Source organism: Acanthisitta chloris, unplaced genomic scaffold, assembly GCF_000695815.1.
Source record: "Acanthisitta chloris isolate BGI_N310 unplaced genomic scaffold, ASM69581v1 scaffold125, whole genome shotgun sequence".
Lineage (NCBI taxonomy): Eukaryota > Metazoa > Chordata > Aves > Passeriformes > Acanthisittidae > Acanthisitta > Acanthisitta chloris.
Window position 1 is genome coordinate 143,141 of NW_008671896.1, and position 18,775 is coordinate 161,915.

The 18,775-nt window shown below is 41.8% G+C and overlaps 1 protein-coding gene across 1 annotated transcript in view; it reads left to right on the plus strand.

Moving 5' to 3' along the window:
- The window catches only part of LOC103801836, a 36,407-nt gene extending 24,009 nt beyond the window's left edge, over positions 1-12,398 (plus strand). Inside the window, exons 8-11 of the mRNA XM_009074270.1 lie at positions 21-229; positions 803-875; positions 5,963-6,080; positions 12,203-12,398. Of these exons, the coding sequence (XP_009072518.1) occupies positions 21-229; positions 803-875; positions 5,963-6,080; positions 12,203-12,398 (596 nt within the window). The remainder of the gene's footprint in view (positions 1-20; positions 230-802; positions 876-5,962; positions 6,081-12,202) is intronic.
- Positions 12,399-18,775: the final 6,377 nt, after the last annotated feature.

Genomic DNA, 18,775 nt, shown 5'->3' on the forward strand with positions numbered 1-18,775 from the left:
TCACTCTTATTTTACCTCAGGCATTCAAAGCCTTGCCCTGGCAGCAGATGTAAGCAAAGCTGAGGATGTGCAAAGGATGGTGGATGCAGTTGTGGCTCACTGGGGCACAGTGCATATTGCATGCAACAATGCAGGAATCAATCTGAACTCCCCAAGCGAAGACACTTCCCTCGAGGAATGGGACAAGACTTTCAATGTTAATTTACGAGGATTATTTTTGTGCTGCCAAGTAAGTGTGAAATGTTGCACTGGCTTGTTTTTGCAAATGGGTAACAATTTGCTAAGTATTTACCTTGTCAATATTTATTAGCTCTTTATTACTGATTATCACAATAGAATTGGTCCTAGTTTTGATGGAGTTAAGGAAATATTTGCTTTGTGTCAATTACAGATTCAGTCAATACTTTCACGGAGAGATTTGCTTTGTATCAATTACAGATTCAGTCAATACTTTCAAAAGCAGCTAGTACTTACTGCCTGCCCAAGTCTGGGCATCTAAGAATGGCCAAAATTTTTGAAGGGTGTTTATTTGACACATCCTGAAAAACAGAAAGCTTTGGGAGGGCATTCCCAACATCAGCGATTATTTGGAAAAATATTGCCAAGAGTGAAGAGGTGTGAAATGGCAATGGGATTTTTCCTGCATCAGCCATTTTTCTACCAAGTTTTTATATCAAGTGCTTAAAAAAAAAATGTGTTAGCACATCAACCCTTCTGAAAAGTGAAGACTAATTTATTATCATGTCATTATTAGCACAATCACAGAAAGGGTCACTGGTCTTTCCTTTAATTTCTGTCACAGGCTGCAGGCCGCATTATGCTGAATCAAGGATATGGGAAGATAATTAACACAGCATCTATGGCAAGTTTAATAGGTGAGTGATGAGAGCTAACAGTTGTGCTTCAGAATCCATATTTTAATTACTACCGATGCTATTTGAATCAATTAAACCTGTATTGGGAAGGAGTAAATCACTGACATTTCATATTAGAGGAAATGTACTACAAAATTTTTATTGATATCATTTTTCAACATTTATCTGTCCTCAATGTTTTAGAGCACTTATTACTTTTTATAGAAGAGGTGGAGTCACCTTCTCTGACTCCAGAGCATGGAAGAGGTGCTGGTGCTCTCCCCACTGTTTCAGGCAAACGTCTTGGTGTGTGGCAAGCTGAGCCCCCAAGAGGTTTACAAGCCACCCAGAAGTTTTTGTGCCAGTTTTCACTCCTGGTACCCATGGGGTTTATAACATTATCATTGCCAACAGGTGCCTGTACCAACCCTGCTGAATCAGCAGTGTCGTCAAAAGAGCCAATAAACCATTGTAACATATGGAATGAAATCCCTACTGCTGAGCTAATCTGGAAGGCAGTTACATGCTGGTGAGCTGAAGCCCATGTAACAAAAATTGATCAATTACACAAATTAAGCATAGCCCTTTAGGAATTTATTTTATTGGTCTGGACATCTGTTGCAGTATTGTCCAAATCCAAAAATCAAATGGTGCCTTGGGTTGCCAAGTTAGGCAAGAAAATCTAGTAGCTATAAAAGTACAACTGAAAACCCCTGTATTAATATCGTGTCCATCTGCTGAATGTTACATAAATATGCAGTCTTTTTATTTTCCTTCGGAATAACATTTAGTTTTACTGTGCCCAGTTTGACATTCTATGACATTCTGCTCGGTTTATTGCACAGTAACTTTAAATGTTTCTTCAAAAATCCATTTATAATGTTGTTGTTAATACTTTTGCAAGTGTCTTTACCAGCTGTTTTACTTATGCTTAAACACAGGCTCCATCCCTCCATCCCAGCTTTGTAAAGTTACAAAACCTCCTAAAGAAAAGTAGTTTTGAAAAGAATGTAGGGCTTTAAATTTCAAGTAACCCAGACTTTCCTGCTTTGCTCTCTACAGTGAGGCTCTGGGCTGTGCTTTGCCTGTCACCATCCTTATCATTGTCACAAAGCAAAATTTCCTGGGAGGTATTCCACTCTGGAGAAAGTGAGGAAGTGCTGGGAATTGGCACAAACTGGGGGTCTGCTGGTTTGGGATACACTGCTCCCAGCCTTGCTACAGCCCAGCAGTGATCCCTGCTGCTTCAGGAGAGGCATTTTCCAACTTATCCACTGGGCCTTGGCACAGCTCTTCTGAGCTGGAAGGTGATGCCATTCCACCACATCTGTCCCAGTCCCAACTCAGGGCCACACCTCCCTGGCTGGCGAGCCAAGTCCAGAGATCCACCTGGGGATCATGTTTGAGTGCAGTACTGGTCCTGGAACAGGAATGAACATTGGAAAGCAGCCCCAAGAACTGCCTGGAAGGGTCATCCCAAGATGCATTTAAATGTCAGTGAAAGTTAATGTGTGCTAGGCCAGAAGTTAAGAGATGAAGAGATGTGTTTACCTTCTGAACCTGTTTGAATCTTGGCATTGAAAAAATCGAGTAGTTATGAAACTACGACTGAAAACCACGATGTTCATATCATGTCCATCTGCTGAATGTTAAATAAATATGTTGGTTGGTTGGTTATTTAAGTATGTTGGCCAACTGGCATAGTATGAAATGTTTCTAGAAATAGTTAGGGGATATTTTTTTTTGTTGTTGTTGTAGGTTGAGTCCTTCCTCAGAGATACAGGAAAATGAGGAGACACTTAGCAGGATAGGGAGGGTTTTGTTTGTGATTTTTTCCAGATACACTGCTCAGAATCAGTCTTAATTAACTGAAGATAAGCTGCATACATTTTGCATATGTGCATTTTGATTCTGGTGTATCACTGGAATTTTTCCAGCCGTATGCTCCAGCAGTGGCAAAGCTGCTGCGGCTCGGCAGCTCACACAGGTGTAACTCAGAGCTGTAATTTTTACAGGGAATATCTTGAGTGGTAAGTGGTCTGCTCTGCACTGTCTGTGTGCACCTCTCATTAGCATTATGTGGCTGCTTCAAGGGCAGGCTGGGAGCCTGATGCACTAAACAAGGTTGCAAAACCAGAGTGTCAGGTCCTTGTGGTTTAACCTGGCAGAAGTGCAACACCCCAAAGCCCTTTGCTCGTTCCCCCTGGGATGGGGGAGACAATCTGGGAAAAGAGGTTGAGATAAAGATGGTCTATTAGGACAGGAAAGGAAGGGAAAATAATTATAATAAGCACAAAAGAATACAGAAAGCAAGTGATGAACAGTGCAGTTACCACACCTTAACTGATGTCCAGTCAGTCTCCTCAGTCAACCCTCCCAGTTTTACTGTTCACCTTATGATCTGGAATATCCCCTCCCAGCCTCTTGTACCCCACAGCCCCCTTTTCAGCATGACAACTGAAAAGACCTTGATTTAGGGTAAGCACCACTCAGTAACAACTAAACCATCAGTGTGTTACCAACATTATTCCCATCCCAAATCCAAAACACAGCAATGTACCAGCTACTGGGAAGAAAATTACTCCATCCCAGACAAAACCTAGACACAGGCATTGCTGGCAGAATTTTTATCTATTCATCCTAACATCTCTGTCTTGAACAGGAGTGAGTGTCCTCACTTCCCAGAAGCCTGACAAATCCAAATGTTTTAGTAACACTGCTGGAGGCATAGCTTCATTCACAAGCTCTGGCCTCTGAGTTTGGAGGGTTGCAGAGACCACCTTAGGTAAGGGAAGAGGAGGTAGTGTGGGATGCTCAGCTGCAGAAAGCTCACCCAGCACCAAAGCTTCGCAGCACTCGTTGTCATCTTCTTGATCTCTTCCAATTGAGAGGGGCCAAGTGTATCAACAGGCAGAATTTAATCTTCTGAATTACCTTCCTTAGATATTCTTATAAAGACAAAAGCATTTACATGGAAGGACTTTTGAAAACCCTGTCTCAGCATTAACCCCAAATCAGAAGCTGATTCTCATAGCTTGCAAGCAACTTGTTCTCACCCACGTGCACTGTAGGTGCAGAGCCAGTGCCAGAATTCCCATCCTCTTAGCAAATGCCAAATGATTTATCACAGACAGACATGTTTGGAAAGTTTAGCATAGAGCTGCTTTTGGGAGGTTACAAGGTTAACTACCGAAGTTGTATGTAACTTCAAGCTCATGCATGGCAATTAATCAAGAAATTCCGTTCCACATCTTTTCGAGAGCCCCCACGGCGCACTGCGTCAGGGGCAACAGGCACACACAGAGGGCAAAGCAGTTCTGCTGGTCAAAATGCAAATTATTTCATATTGAACAAACAATGAGCACAGAAGAAATGTTGGCAGAGAAGGGCCATGGTGTGAAATGCTCTTTGCAGCAAGGAAAAGGCCTCCGAATTCTGAGCAAACCTTCAGCACCTACAGAAATAAAAAGGAACACTAACTGTTGGTCCTATCACGTGTGTGCTATAAATCTATCCAAAAACTTCTGTGTTCAAGGCAAAGGTACTTGTTCACATCCTCAGAAATTTGCATGCTATAAATCTATCCAAAAATTTCTGTGTTCATGGCAAAAGTACTTGTTCACATCCTCAGAAATTTGCAGCAGGGTTTGAGGCTCGTTCAGAGTTGGGGTAACTCAGTTTATCCTCTTTCTACCCTGACATATTCAAACCCTGTAGTTATAGCCCATAAAAGCAGTAGTGGGTGTGTTAGGATGCCATGGGTGGGAGTGATCTAGAACTGATGCATCAGCTTAATTTATGAAGTCCAATTTAATGCCATCTACCAGTGCTGCTTACATGCTTTTATCAAAATGCTGTGACTTGGGGTTTGCCTGCTGAAACTTACACAAAGCCAGAAATTTTCTTTCTTCCAGGGTTCAGTGCTACCCAACCCCACGGGCTGGAATTGCTGCCTTTATGACTCCTGTTATTCAGCCCTGATTTTCCCCACTCTCCCTCCATGACAGCAACTCAGTGATGCTCAGCACTGATAGGAACTAATTACAGATCAGTGCTTTGCACTGGATTTGTTTAATGAAGTCCTAATGGCAGCCAGAAAAGTCCAAGAAGAGACACTTCGTGTGTGTAAATCCCAACACCTGGCCCGACTTGGTTTGACTCTCTTGGGTTTAAAGCACTTTACACCCCCTGGGGATTTGTCCTTAAGTAGCTTTCACTGAGCTGGAGAGGGGCAGAGCCACCCGAGCACACGGCACTAACAAGCTTGAACATTGTAATTAGCAAGCCGATCATTTTCCCTCTCTGACTGACATGTGACATCTCTGAAACATTTTCAAAAGCTTCAGATTTTGAAAGTGGTGGGTGTTCTGAATTTTTGGGACGCATCTGTGCTCAACATCCACACAAACACCAGTTAGATAATATGCTGTGTTTGCTTCAGACTCTGGATAATTTAAAAATTAGGGAGAATAATTTGTTCTAAGAAACTATATATAATATGTTACATAAAATCTATTATGCACTTATATCGTATTGTATCATATAATGTCATATCAAACCATTTAGTATATTGCATTACATTAGATCATTTCATATATAGCATATTATAAATAACATTTATGTATTACAGAATGTGGAATGCATAATATAGAATACATTATATTATAAGTTATATAATGCCTTATATGATACAATATTTTATTAGTAGTACAGTGCACAAGTGTATAAACATATATATGTGCATAATACATGAATGTGTGTGTGTGTATGCGATTATTTATCTTTCTTGGGGTGAGCCAAGTATTACATATGTATATTTAAATACATTGCTTTTGGCTTTTCCCAAATCTAGGACCTCATAAATTTATTTCTTTTTATTTTCTCATATTTTTTTTTGCAGTAGCCCAGCTGCTGAGGCAAAAACGTTAGATGGCAGAAGGCAGATTTAGAGTTCTGTGTTACGCGTGGCTAAATTCTTGTTGCTTCTTGCCTAGTATCAGGGGAAAATGGCAAATAGTTCATCTCAATGCAGGGAACTGTCTGTGTAGTGCCTAAGCTATCTTAATTTGGGAAGAATAAATAGTTTTCTCTTTCTGAATCCCTTGTAGTCCCACACCCACAGAAGCAGTTGGCATACAATGTCTCCAAAGCTGGGGTCGTAAAATTAACACAGACATTAGGAACCGAGTGGATTGACAGAGGAGTAAAAGTCAACTGCATTTCCCCGTAAGTAAAACCTGGTCTCGTTTTGAAACTACAAGGAGAATGAAATGTTCTACAAAGCTCAAATGAACACTATCTCAGCAAATAAAGTTTCTAATTAGCAGGTGGATTGCATCCCTTTTTATGTTGTCTTTTCCTTAACAAAGGTTTAAATACTTAGAACCAAGCCTGCTCTGTTGCTGTGTATACTCAGGGATTTAAGGAGAGGTTTTAGCATTTGATAATAGGTTTTCCAGTAATGTGAAGGGTAGTTTTTAGCATTTCTCTTCCAGATGAAATATTTCCTTAGTCTGTCCAAGCCTTCTATGGTTAAAGAAAAGGTTTTTGACACTTAATAGACAATCCTTCTTTCCCCCTTTTACCTGAGACAAATATATAGGCACTTTAAAAGCTGCATTGTACTGTGTAATTGAGCTACTGTTCAGCTCTGACAATCACAGGAGGCCAGGTGTAGTTTTGTAAATATATATCTATTTGTAACAAATTTCATTTTCCTCATTTTTAGAAGCTTCAAGCTCTATGTTTTACAGTATTTATTCACAAAGAAATGTTTTCTTACCAGACACAATTTTTCTGTCCCTGTTTCTCACACACATACCCAACCCAGTCATTTTATTAAACAATTAGCAGTGCATGATAGTGCTGAGCAGAAACCCAAGTGGATAGCATTAATTGGAAGCGGTCAAATTCTGTAGACCATTGAAGTCAATCAGAGTAAGTAAGAAGGGCAGGATTTTAACCCAGGAGTTAAATTGCAATAATGAAGATAATAATGTACATCAAATTAGGGAAAACAAATTGCATATTTTAATACACAAAGTGGAGTAAAAAAAAATAAATAAAATCTCACGGAGCTCAATGGCAAGTGGGTCTGTTTTTACTGCTGATCTGCTCTCCCCTCGCTTGTGCTAGCTGTCTTCCTTATGATTATTTATTACTAATTATACCAGTGACTCCAGCCCTCGCTCTATGTGATCCACAGATTCTTTCAACAACATCTTACTTCCTAATGGGATTTTCCCCATGCCAATGCTAGCAGCACTGCAGTAGTGTTCCCACAACCAGCACTAGTGAATTTACAGTGGTTTTCAGGAGCCAGGGGAGATGAAGGGAATTAGGGAAGCTCAGCAGGACCTGGCAGGAATTTTTTCTGAAAACACACAGGTAATCTGTACCAACAGAGGTGGGAGAGTAGTGCCACATTCACAGCAAATATGGATGAGAAGGCTCTTAGAAGAAGAATTACCCATTTCTTAGGGGGCTTACATAAATTTAAAAAATAGCCACTGAGTGATCAAAACTCATTATTTTGTATGAGTTGGAAGCATGCACTCATATCTGCAGAAGTTCTGTTTCTGGAGGCAGTTTTCAGAGCATGGAGAAAAAAGTAGTCACGCTGCTCTCTCTACTTTTCAAGTCAAAACAGGGTTGCATTTTGATCATCCCTACCTGTCTTAAACTGTAGCTCTGAGCTCAAAATCCTACAACAGGAAAGGGGTATGTGTTTCATTGTGGAGGAATAGCCAGGAAGGGCCCACAGAGGACAAATGTTTTGCTGTCTTTGAGGTTCCCTGGTCTGGACAAAGCAGTTTCCCCTAATGCAGCTGGGGACCTGGATTGAGCTGCTTCAGAGTCTGGCAGAGTTTTTCTCCTGGCAATTCAAAGCTCTGGCTGAGTCTCTCATGCCAGGGCAGCCCAGGTTGCTCTGGGCAGTGTTCAGAGGAAAGAGCCTGCAGCAGTTTGTACAACTCAGATCCCTCATCACCATGAGAAAAAGCCACATATGCTTCTGAGTGAATAACTATTCACATTTACCTGTCTGCCTGTGTGAGACATGAACCTGCATTTCAGGGCAGATTTGGACCCATCTGCAAAACTGTGGACCCCTCCAGTATCACTGTCTCTTGGTGTGACTCACCAACACTCAGGGACATCTTCAACCAGCTTAATCTGATGATGCTGCTAGAGCACTTTGAAAGTCTGAAACATGTCCCAAAAGCACCCATCTTTCTGAGCATGGATATCCAGCCTAGCCTGTAGGCATCTTAAAACAGGAGTGGATTTTGAGGAGTGTGAGGAGTGCAGATGTAGATATAGGGCATGATGGTTCCCAAGATCATCTCTGAATAAGTAAAATATCTGTGTCCTTAAGTGTTTTGTCCCTCCCACTCGTGGTTGCATTAATGCTTTAAGGCACTCTGAGCATGCCTCTGCCTGAAGCTCCAAACACTCTAGTCTGGCCTCAAACATTATTTCATCATGCAAACCTTTTGGCCTTTTCCCCCTCTTCCTATCTGGTCACTTTTTATCAACTTAATTTCTTAATGAGTGCATAAAACTTATGCAGAGCAATGCATAAAAGTTAGCAATACATAAAATGTTATGGCAGAGCCTTTACAATAATTTATTGCATTTATAAAATTGAAGATTCAGGCTTCTCTTGATGGCCATGGGGAGAAGGTGGTTGAGACTCTCTGGATGCCTTGACTGACTTATCCTGTTTCTATTGTGGAAACTGTGCTCAGCCCTTCTGCCACCATCCAGTGCCATCACCTTGTGGCCTGCTGAGCAGCCAGTGCTGGCAAAATTAAGATGATGCTGGAGTCTTCTAGAAAGGGATGTGAATAGAGACCTTTACAGAGCACTGACTGGTGGCTGATGCCCAACTGCCCCTATGTCCTGGAGTCTCTTTGCTGGTCCCGCAGATATGAAGTGTGCTGGATGTAATGGAGCAAAGGGCTTAGGAGGATGTCTGGATTTTGGCATGTTCAGCATTGGAACACTTCATTTTTTCAGCTATTACACTGAATCAATGTCCATTTTTTTGGCTAATTGCAGCTCCCTACTTGACTTACAAGACATAAAGTGCTGTAACAGGATGACCTTTGGGATGGGCAGCTGGAAGGTGATCTGCAGCTCAACCCACAGCTGCAGTCAGGCCAGCTTGGAGACCCAGTGAAACACAGCAGTCCTGGGGGATGTTCCATGTTCCCCACTGAGGAGCTGCAGGGATTTGGGTTTGGACTGCAGTGGACAAAGGCTTTGTGTGCCCTGCATCCTGCCCTGCTCCTGGGGGCAGCCACACAGTGCTGTACTAGGCTTGTAGCCCAGTGGGTATGAGCAGTCAGAAAGCAGGTAGGGCATGATTCCTGCAGGTTTTGGGTACACCCTATCAGTGGGGAAGGAGAGGCAGAGCTGGCAGGAGCAGGAGCACCCCAGCATCACCTGAAGGCATCCCAATTAAGCAGCATTACTATCCCCATTAAGCAGCAGTCGTTGCTGGTAAGTATCTTTGGACTTAAATCTTAATTCCTTGGGAGATGTCCCAATTAAGTGGATCTTGTGATTAAACACTTCCTGATTAAGTGGAGTGTACTTAACTCATTCAAATTAATAACTCATCTGAAAGAAATCAAGTTACACACAGATGGAATCTTTTTTTGCTCTCATTTGGGGATTGAGCGCACGTAACAATTCCAGTTAAGTATCTGGTAAGTGATATTTTTCCTAATGTGTCTCTCGAAGTGGAAATGTTTTAGGCAATTGTTTTTTTTTTTTCCTGTGGTCTTTTTTTCCCTAATGTCTCAAATTGTCCTGTGTATCAATAATGAAATATTGATGCTCATATCTAACGTTAAGGAACCAGCAGTTTGATATTACATTGACATGCAACAGAAAGTACTGATAGGCTCAGCACTGCATACGAGATGAGGTAGGGAATTAATGCATTGGCAGTTGTCTTTGCTGGAACTGGTTAGAAGCCAACTAAAATCTGCCTAAAAGGGTTCGACAACATTAAATTGCCCAACTTGGCACCAAAGCTTTCCCAGAAGATGTGTAGTATCAATGACATGCCTAATATTTATAGTGCCATCAGTATGTGTGTTTGCAACTTTTAAGTTTTTGCGCTGTATTTTTTTCTCATTTCTGTAACAAAAATTTGTAATGAAGTTTGGTTACACATCTAAATTTTTGCTACGTGAAGTGAACCTAACGAAAGGTCCAGTGAGAGGCAGAGCACAACAGATCACAGTCTGCAGTGATCAGACCAAAGATCATTTTTATGAACAGATTGAAAAATGTCCTCTTTTTAGCAAAATCTGTTGTGTTGGAGGACTGTGTGTCTTATTCCCTAATCTGCATTCCCTTGGGGTTAAAATATATCTGTAAATGAAAAAAAAACCAACAAAGTCATATGGATCTTATTCTGGTCTCTGGTAGTGTAAAATCAGAATGATGATGATGGTGATGGTTTTGTAAGCATGGTGAGAGGCACGTAAGGGAAAGGAGCCCAATATATTTCATGTCTGCTGCTCAGAGCACGTTTCTCTCTGAAGAAAACCAGTTCTCGAGGAGTTTGGGAAAGCAAGGAGGGAGAGCAGGGGGCTGTACTTGAGGGAAATAAGTAAACCATCCACAGTCCTATCCTGGAATGTGCTTGATTTTGTTACATTGCCAGAGCTTAAGTGAGCTGCATCGCTCAGTGTTTCTGAACTGCTCTGCTCTTTACAGACAATTACAATAAAAAATAAAGCCGATATTTAAATCCTGCCTGGTTAGTGCAAACAGAAATGTTTGGGGGAAAATCTGAATTAGTTCCACTTTGTAACAGAGTAAATAGAGGATTTCAGCCTCCGTTTAAAACAAAAGGTAAATCTCATACCCAGAATCCAGTCTGTCTCAAAAAATGATTTCCTTGGAAGTCTAAATTGGGATGCCGATGAAGTTTCAGAACAAAACGAGTATTTTTATACTTTGTTCATTTCATATTTATCACTAGCTTGTTTGCTAATTTTCATTTGCAAGAGGCAATTCTTCCAGCTAACTGGCTGCCTCAATGGGCCACTGATTTCTTTGAAGTGACAGTCTGTAAATATGCATAAAAAAGAGATGCAATTAGCGTGTGTGTGGTTCAGTGCAGCCTGATTTCATTGGCAAGTTTACCCACAGTGTTGATAAGCTACATTATCTAGAAAATTGGCCGCTGAAAAACAGCACCTCTGATTGCCAGCAAAGGTTCCAGATAACAGGGTGCTGAAGAGAAATATAATTGAGGTTGAATATGTTAACCAAGGTGTCACATGCTCCTTAGAAGCGCTAATTTATCAGCATGTTGGAATTTTTATTAACATTTGGAATGCATTTCTACCACACTAATGAAGTGGAATTGGCAGTTCAGGTTTTAGTTATTGTCATTTCTGAGAAGTTAAATGTAATTTCTCGTTAGACACAGTTATGTAAATATATTTGTTCAGGGGCTGAAAAAATTATACATTTCACAAAATACAAATATGTTGTTAAGGAGGAGTATGACAAATCAGTAGTGGTTAAAGTCATAAAAGCCAGCCAAATGTTCACCCTGCATTGTGCTTTCTGCAGCATCACTCATTTTTAGGGCACCTGAAGAAAATGAACTTAGCAGAGCTTTAATAAATGGTGTAGTCACTCATTAATGCAAAAGAGGCAAGAAGAGTAAATGCAGCGTGATTTGTCAGGGTGTTGGTTTAAGGGGGATCACACTGACTGTGCTGTGCTTATCTTTGCCTCTCTTTTTTTTGTGTGTGTGGAAAAGGTCTGGTGCCCAGAAGGGCTCTGGCTTTTGTTTCCCTCGTTTTTTGACATATGGGAAGTTGGGCTGTTTCAGTTTCAGGGCTGTACACAAACACTCTGTGTGACATTATGCTGCAGAGTGATGAGAAGAGAAATTGGTACAGGAACAACAGTTTCCCAAGAGCTGTGACAGACCTGATACAAGGCACTTCTGGTTCCAATGCTGTGCTTGTTTTCTAGAAAAAAAATAATTAACTGGTGATGATGAGTAACCTAAAAGTAAGGCTGTTCTGCTATTAGCTAAGAAGATAGTATGTGTGTACTCACTTTAAAGGAAACCTCTAAGCTGCCTGTTGGCAGCCTAAGGCAGCAGGAAAGAATCACTATGGAAGTTTGCATCAAGACTTTCAGCAGAGGCAGAGCAGGTTTGATAAGCTCCTCTCCTTTGTGCTATTCCATGATTTTCCTTCTGAATTATTCCTTCTGAATTAACATCTCAAACACCTATAAGTGTTGCCTTTCCTTCTGGGTAAAACCCAATTCCTAAACTCTCGGGGTGTGTGTGCTTGTTGCAGGGGCATCGTGGACACACCACTCATCCACTCCAAGGAGCTGCTGCTGCTGGTGCAGCACTTTTTGGCTGACATTCCAGCTGGGAGACTGGCTCAGACCACTGACCTGCAGGCTGCTGTTGTCTACCTGGCCTCGGAAGCTTCGGACTACATGACAGGCCATAATCTGGTCATCGATGGTGGCCAGAGCCTGTGGTGAGGAGCATCCTCCAGTCTCCCTTCTCAGGGACACAGGTCACTTTGGAAAGTGTGTATTAGAGTTTAGCTTACTCCCAGTTTTAGCTTGTTTGACTAAGTATTCAGTTAATATGAAATTATTATTTTCTTTCTTTGGGTGTTAATTTGAAGACTTGTATAATGCAAAGCAAAAAAAAAAAAAAAGGCAATCTTTCAGTTCTAACATTTTCATGTTTTTCACTATGCAGTCACATTTCTGTTAAATTAGTATTTAATGATATACAGGCACATTTGCTGCAGTGAGATTTGGCTATTATTTAGTTTAACAGGGGGGCATTTTTAAAGCAATCAATATTAGCTGGTCTGTGTAGTTTATTGTTCTTAGGCAATTTTTTTTTTTGTATTCAAGTTGTTCCAGTGACATCTGTGAGTGGTGAAAAACAGTTGGATGCAGTGTTAAAAAAAATAAATTAGTTCATTACATTTGAACCTAAACGTTGCCATTTTGTATTTACTGGTGTTCTTTAGTTTTTTGACAGTGTTTTTATACAAACACCCACATAAATGCCCCTGAAAGAACAGTGCTGCACTTAATAGAGAATCATGGTCGGTAATTATAATGGCTCTAATCCAAAGCCCATTGAGGTAAGTGGGGACTGCTCATATACTTTTAACTTAAATGCATGTTTAAGTGTTGATACAACTGGGTCTTTGTTTTCCTTGATAGGCAGATGTAAGCAGAGGTTGTCTTTCAAATCTTTTTTTTTTCTCTTGTAAAATTCTGAAGACAACTCTCAGATGTAAATCAAGGCCAGCTCAATTGATATCAATGCAGTTCTGTTGGCTGAAGAGCTCATTTTGGTGATAGCATTGGGCTCATTGCTTATAGGCAGTAAAATGTGGCACAATAACCCCTCTGTTTTGATATCACTCTGGATATATACAGACTTCCATCCTGAGGGCCTTTAAGCATAACCTAAAGGAGAATTTACGGGAAGAAATTCACTTGCAAATCCTCATGTCATTTGTTTTGCATTTGGCAGCTCTTTGTTACCATAACATAAATAATTGTGGACGGATGTCATTACTTTGATTAAGTGCTGCAAGCCCATGCATTGGCTGGCCATTATTGTGGTGAATTGCTATAATGGCTTCAGACTTGACATTCACCACCACGTTGTAAGGTATGTGCCTCGCTGACGTACTATCATCGTTATCGTGGATAAAGTGCAAGAAGATACTTGTCTTCATTAAATTTTCTATTAGACCATTGATAATTAATACATATCTCATGTTTCATCTCAAGTCTTTTTTTTTTCTTTTTCTGGGGAGTGTTGCTGTTAAGCGACTCAGGGCTAGAGATTTTTGGCTAGAAATCCCTGCCTTGTGTGCATGATCTAATTTATTGACAATGCTCTGCAAACTCACCGGCTTAAGGAGAGCTCGATTTTGGATAAATCTTCAAGGAAAACAATTAAGCATTTAAATGTTTTATTATTTTTCTGGGCTCACAAAACCTTTTCTCTCCTAGCTCCCACACTTGCATCATTTTGTGTCATGCTCTGGAGGGCTCAGTGGAGTTCTCACATCCCTCTGGCTGGCTTTTCATCCAGAGGTTAATGTGCAGACATTGGTGAATTCATCAGGAACTCTTCCAAGGGATCCTAGAGGGGCTTGTATACTATTGCTTGGACTGCTGGTGAACAGTTTGTTGCAGCTCCTACCTAAAGTGTAAAATAACAAACTTGAGTTAATTTGAAACACGAACTGCAGTTGGCACTGGAACTGTGACCAGTGTTCTCACTTTCTCAGCAGAAAGACAAAGGGCTGAATAGGCTGCTGAGGTTGAACTCTTGTTCCCTGCCTGGAGATTGTTGCAGGTCAGCACCAAAAGGCACTGGCAGGGCACTGTGGGAAGCTGAAGTTCATTGCCCTGGAGCTGGGTGTTTTTGGGAAGAAGACTTTCAGCCAGCAAGGATCGTGCTGTGATTTTCACAAGCTTCAAGTTAAAAACAAAACACAGACAGAAAAAAACCCTCACCTAGACTTAAAAAAACACCCAAAAATATCAAAATGATCTCTTAACTAAGCAGCCTTCAGTGTTTGGACTAGAGCTTGTCTCACCCCATTCTGTTTGCCCCTAGGCTCTGCCTTTGAAGGGCAGGGGAAAGGAATGAGTTTACCTGCACAGGGTGATTTGGGGCTTGGATTCTGTTTGGAGGCATTGACGTGTGCCCATGTGGACTCTGGCTCTGCTCTGTGTCAGCCCAGAGAAGTTGGTGGAAGGGGCTGTCTCCCACTCCTTGACACAGGAAGGGTTCAGGACTAAGCAGTGCAAGTGAGTATAGCACTTGGTACCAAGTTGCTGGGGTGATGGGCAAATACCCTCATGGTTCTTTTGGTTGTAATACCATCCTCACTTTGGCCAAAGAAACAGGTTCTGGTAGAGTGCAGGTGTCAGGAGGGAAGTGCTTCTCCCCCTGCATGTGTGAGGTAGCCTGTTTCCTAAGGACACACTTTCTATCCTCCACACCTCTGTTGAATCATAGTATGGTTTAGGTTGGCAGGACCTGAAAGATCATCTAGTTCCAACCCTCCTGCTATGGGTAGGGACAACTTATGATAGATCAAGTTGCTCAAAACCCCATCCAACCTGGTCTTGAACCCAAGGTTTCATTCATTTGGGAGCTCTGGCAATGGCATCATGGCTCTTCATGGCTGTCCATGGAATTTCCTGAGGGAAATGGCTGTTTTCTACTTAAAGCAGGGCTGTGACCATGCAGTGGTGCTTCTGTCTGATAGGACAGAACTTGGCATTTGGGTTGGGATCTGTGGAGTGGCTGCTCCCTGGGTGTGGGGCTCCCTGCATCCTGCCTTGTGCCAAGGGGTAGGCTCATTGCTACAGCCATGGAGCCTCTTTTGGTCACACAACTCTAAAGCAAGTGGAAGAGTGAGTTTCCATTTATAAGGGAAAAATAAAGCTCAAGAGATTTATATATCTCAATGTGTATAAGTATCTGAAGGGAGGAAGTCACGAGTATGGAGCCAGACTCTACTCAATGGTGCTGAGCAATAGTAGAAGAGGCAACAGGCAGAAACTGATGCACAGGAAGTTCCACCTAAACATGAAGAAGAACTTTACTGTCTGGGTAACCAAGCATGGAACAGATTGCCCAGAGGGGTTGTGGAGTGTCCCTCACTGGAAATATTCCAGAACTGTCTGGATGCAGTGCTATGCCATGTGCTTTGGGATGACCCTACTCGAGCAGGGAGGTTGGACCAGATAACCCACTGTGGTCCCTTCTAACCTTTTTCACTCTCTGAAGCAGGATGAGAGAAATGCCTGTTTTCCCTCTTAGCATGGAAGACCTAAGAAAAGAAAAGGAAACATCTGGGAGAAGAAAAAAAGACAAAGGAAATATTGAGGGAGGGAGGAAGGAAATATTTTGGGGGAAAAAAAAAAAAAGAAAAAGTAAAGGAAATATTGAGGGGGGGAGGGAAGGAAATATTTTGGGGGGAAAAAAAAAAGAAAAGAAAAAACACCTTTCTGGAGAAGGCGTGTGAAGCTGAGAAATGCCACCATCTGTCTTGAGCGAGGTTGCTGGGGCAGCCCCGGGCGCTCAGCCCCGGCGGAGCGAGGGATGCTCGAGGGGGATGCTCGAGGGGGATGCGATGCGGGAGGAGCCGCCGTTCCCGGCGGTACCTCTAGGAGGAAACCTCAACCTGTGTTGTGTCTGCGGGAGACGGGCTCCCCGGCGCTGCTCTTCAACTTTTCTATTGCAGCTAAGTTCGTACTTTTGATATTTCTAAGTTGGTTTTTTTTTTTTTTTAAACATTTATGTAGAACACCACATAATTGCAGAAAAGATAATAGTCACATACCCTAGGGCTTGGTGTACACTTATGTTAAAAGTACAGCTTTTATTGGCAACTAAAGTAATAACCTTTCCATGTCAAATTGCTTTAAATTAAACTAAAAAAAAAAAAAAAAATGCTGGCTGATACCCACACTTAGTAATTGTCAAACATTAGCATAATGTGGAATACTAAAGCTGCTTAAATCTTGGGTTTAAAAATAATTATTTACTTAGGTAAATTCTCTATTCAAAAGCATAATATTAGAATTTTTTTTTGACAGCCTCCTCCATGTATATGTTAAAATGCAGACCTGAGCTTGACATGGAAACAGGGCTTAACATTCCTGTGGCCTCTGATAGAAAAAGGGGATTTTATACCTTTAGCTCATCCATCCATCATTGGTCACCCTGAAAGAATGTTAAGGTGACACCTTTGAAAGCTGTGGGTGACATCTGGTGACCAAGTGACCAGTGTCCTGGAGTACCTGCTGATTGTCCCCCACGCTGCAGCCCTGGAGTGCACACATAATATTTCCCATGCTGGAAGACATCTGGGAGACAGTTGTCTCAAGTATGTGGGTGTGCAAGGCCAAGGGCAGCAGGTCCATGAAGTGTTTCATACAGGTGTGATTTGCATTTCTGTTTCAGCACAGAAGTAGAGCACATGTGGTAAGGACCATCCAAATTTCCAGTACAAAGCAGGAGAGGAAATGATGCACTGTAAGATGTGGCTCTTAGGCCTTGCTGCTGCACATAAAGGCAACTGGACCTACCAGGTGCTGTGAGGACAGAAGTCCAGTGGTTTTCTGCTTTTTGGGTGGCCCAGGCTCTGATGTTTCTTGCTGAGGACTCCATCCCACTGCTAGGGCTTCCCTGTGGAGTCCACCAGTTGTTCCTCAGAAACACACCAACCTTTTCCTGGAAGTTCAGCAAAACCCATTTAGGAAGATTTTCTTAAAGAAATCAGCAGTGTCCTTATTAGGGCAAAAGATTTTGTTGCAAATTCCTGCACCTTTGGCTAGCAAGGTAGAAAGGATTGCATTTCCCACTCCTTTGGGGGAAAAGAAGCTCTGAGAGGCTCTTGTTGCCTTTCCAGCCATCCAATGGAGTAACAGAATGGTACAGTAGCACCTGGGAACAAGAGGGTTATGATCTTCAAGACAGAGAGTTAAACAGTTGTTGGGAGGGGAACCACAAGGAGCTGAGGATTGAAAATTGGATAACTTTCCCAGCCTTGACTAATATCATATGTGTTTTACACTGTAATTACAAATCTGATTATATATTAATTCCCACACTGTTATAATTCTTTAAAGCAGTGGAGGAAAGTACATGCTCTTGCTTGGAGAATCCCAGTGCAGCCCTACAGCATATGCCTTCTCACCAGAACAGGTTGGAATTCTTCAAAACTCACAAATCACAGTGAGTGTTTGCCACTACATTCTCACCTACCAGGTGTCTTTTCCCCATTCAGCACCTCTTTCCTCTTTCTTTAGATCTCTCCCTTCTCCACCTGTCCTACCTGACCTCTTTCCCCTGCTCTGCTGCCAGTGCTGCCAATGCTGCTCCATTGCACCAAGAAAATGGAGAAAAGTGGGGAGGGAATAAGCAAAGTGCACTGACAGGTCACACAGGTGAGAAATGCCTCTCAGTGCCAAGGCCTGGGTTTAGCCTTCATTTACTTGCACCCCAAATAATTCCATTGCAATTCATGAAGCTTCTGGCACCAGGACTTCATTGACTGTAGCAAACTCAGGAAGGCTCTTGCCAATGGATGAGTACAAGTAACTCCCACCTCAGTCCCTTCCCATTCGAATATGTGAAGATGTTCTTGAATATATGTTGGCTCAGGCATGGGGACAATATTCCCTCCCCTGGCAGATGTCCTTTGGGACAAAACCCCACACTGCAGCTGCAAGTGTGTAGAGACACAGTTTGTGTCTTTACGAAGCCTCATTAATTCACAAGATACATATTTTTTTTCTCGACAGTTTGTAACAGCTTCTTAAATGTGTAAACTGGCATTTTCACATTTGTATTAAAATACAGACAAATAGATTTATGCTTCCATAGGCTACTCCCTATGTCCAGAATACTGACACTACCTTACATGTACAGTTGTTGCCTAAATGATATGTTAACGCATGAGAGAAGCCATTCATTTGAAACTGTTCAGAATGATTAAGGGCTTTAATTACAGACCTGATTGAAACAAGGCTTTTGATAATAGCAAAATGGCAAATGCTATGCTATTCCATTGCCTGCCTCTCTGGATGACAGTGTGGTTTGTCTCTGGTACTTTGCTTATTGTCATATCACTCATCCAATTCTGATGTTCAAATCCCACCTAGAAAGGGTAACAGGCTTTACTTCAATGCTTACCTGTGAATGAGGTGTTGGAAGTGTTGATTTACTTCTGTCACGCTGCACAGTGCCTATGCTGTAACAGAGGAATTAGTTGTGGGACTAGATTCACCACTAATATTACTTTTTCCAGATCTCAGGTAGTTGTACTCATCATCTTGCATGAAACCCTGTCAAT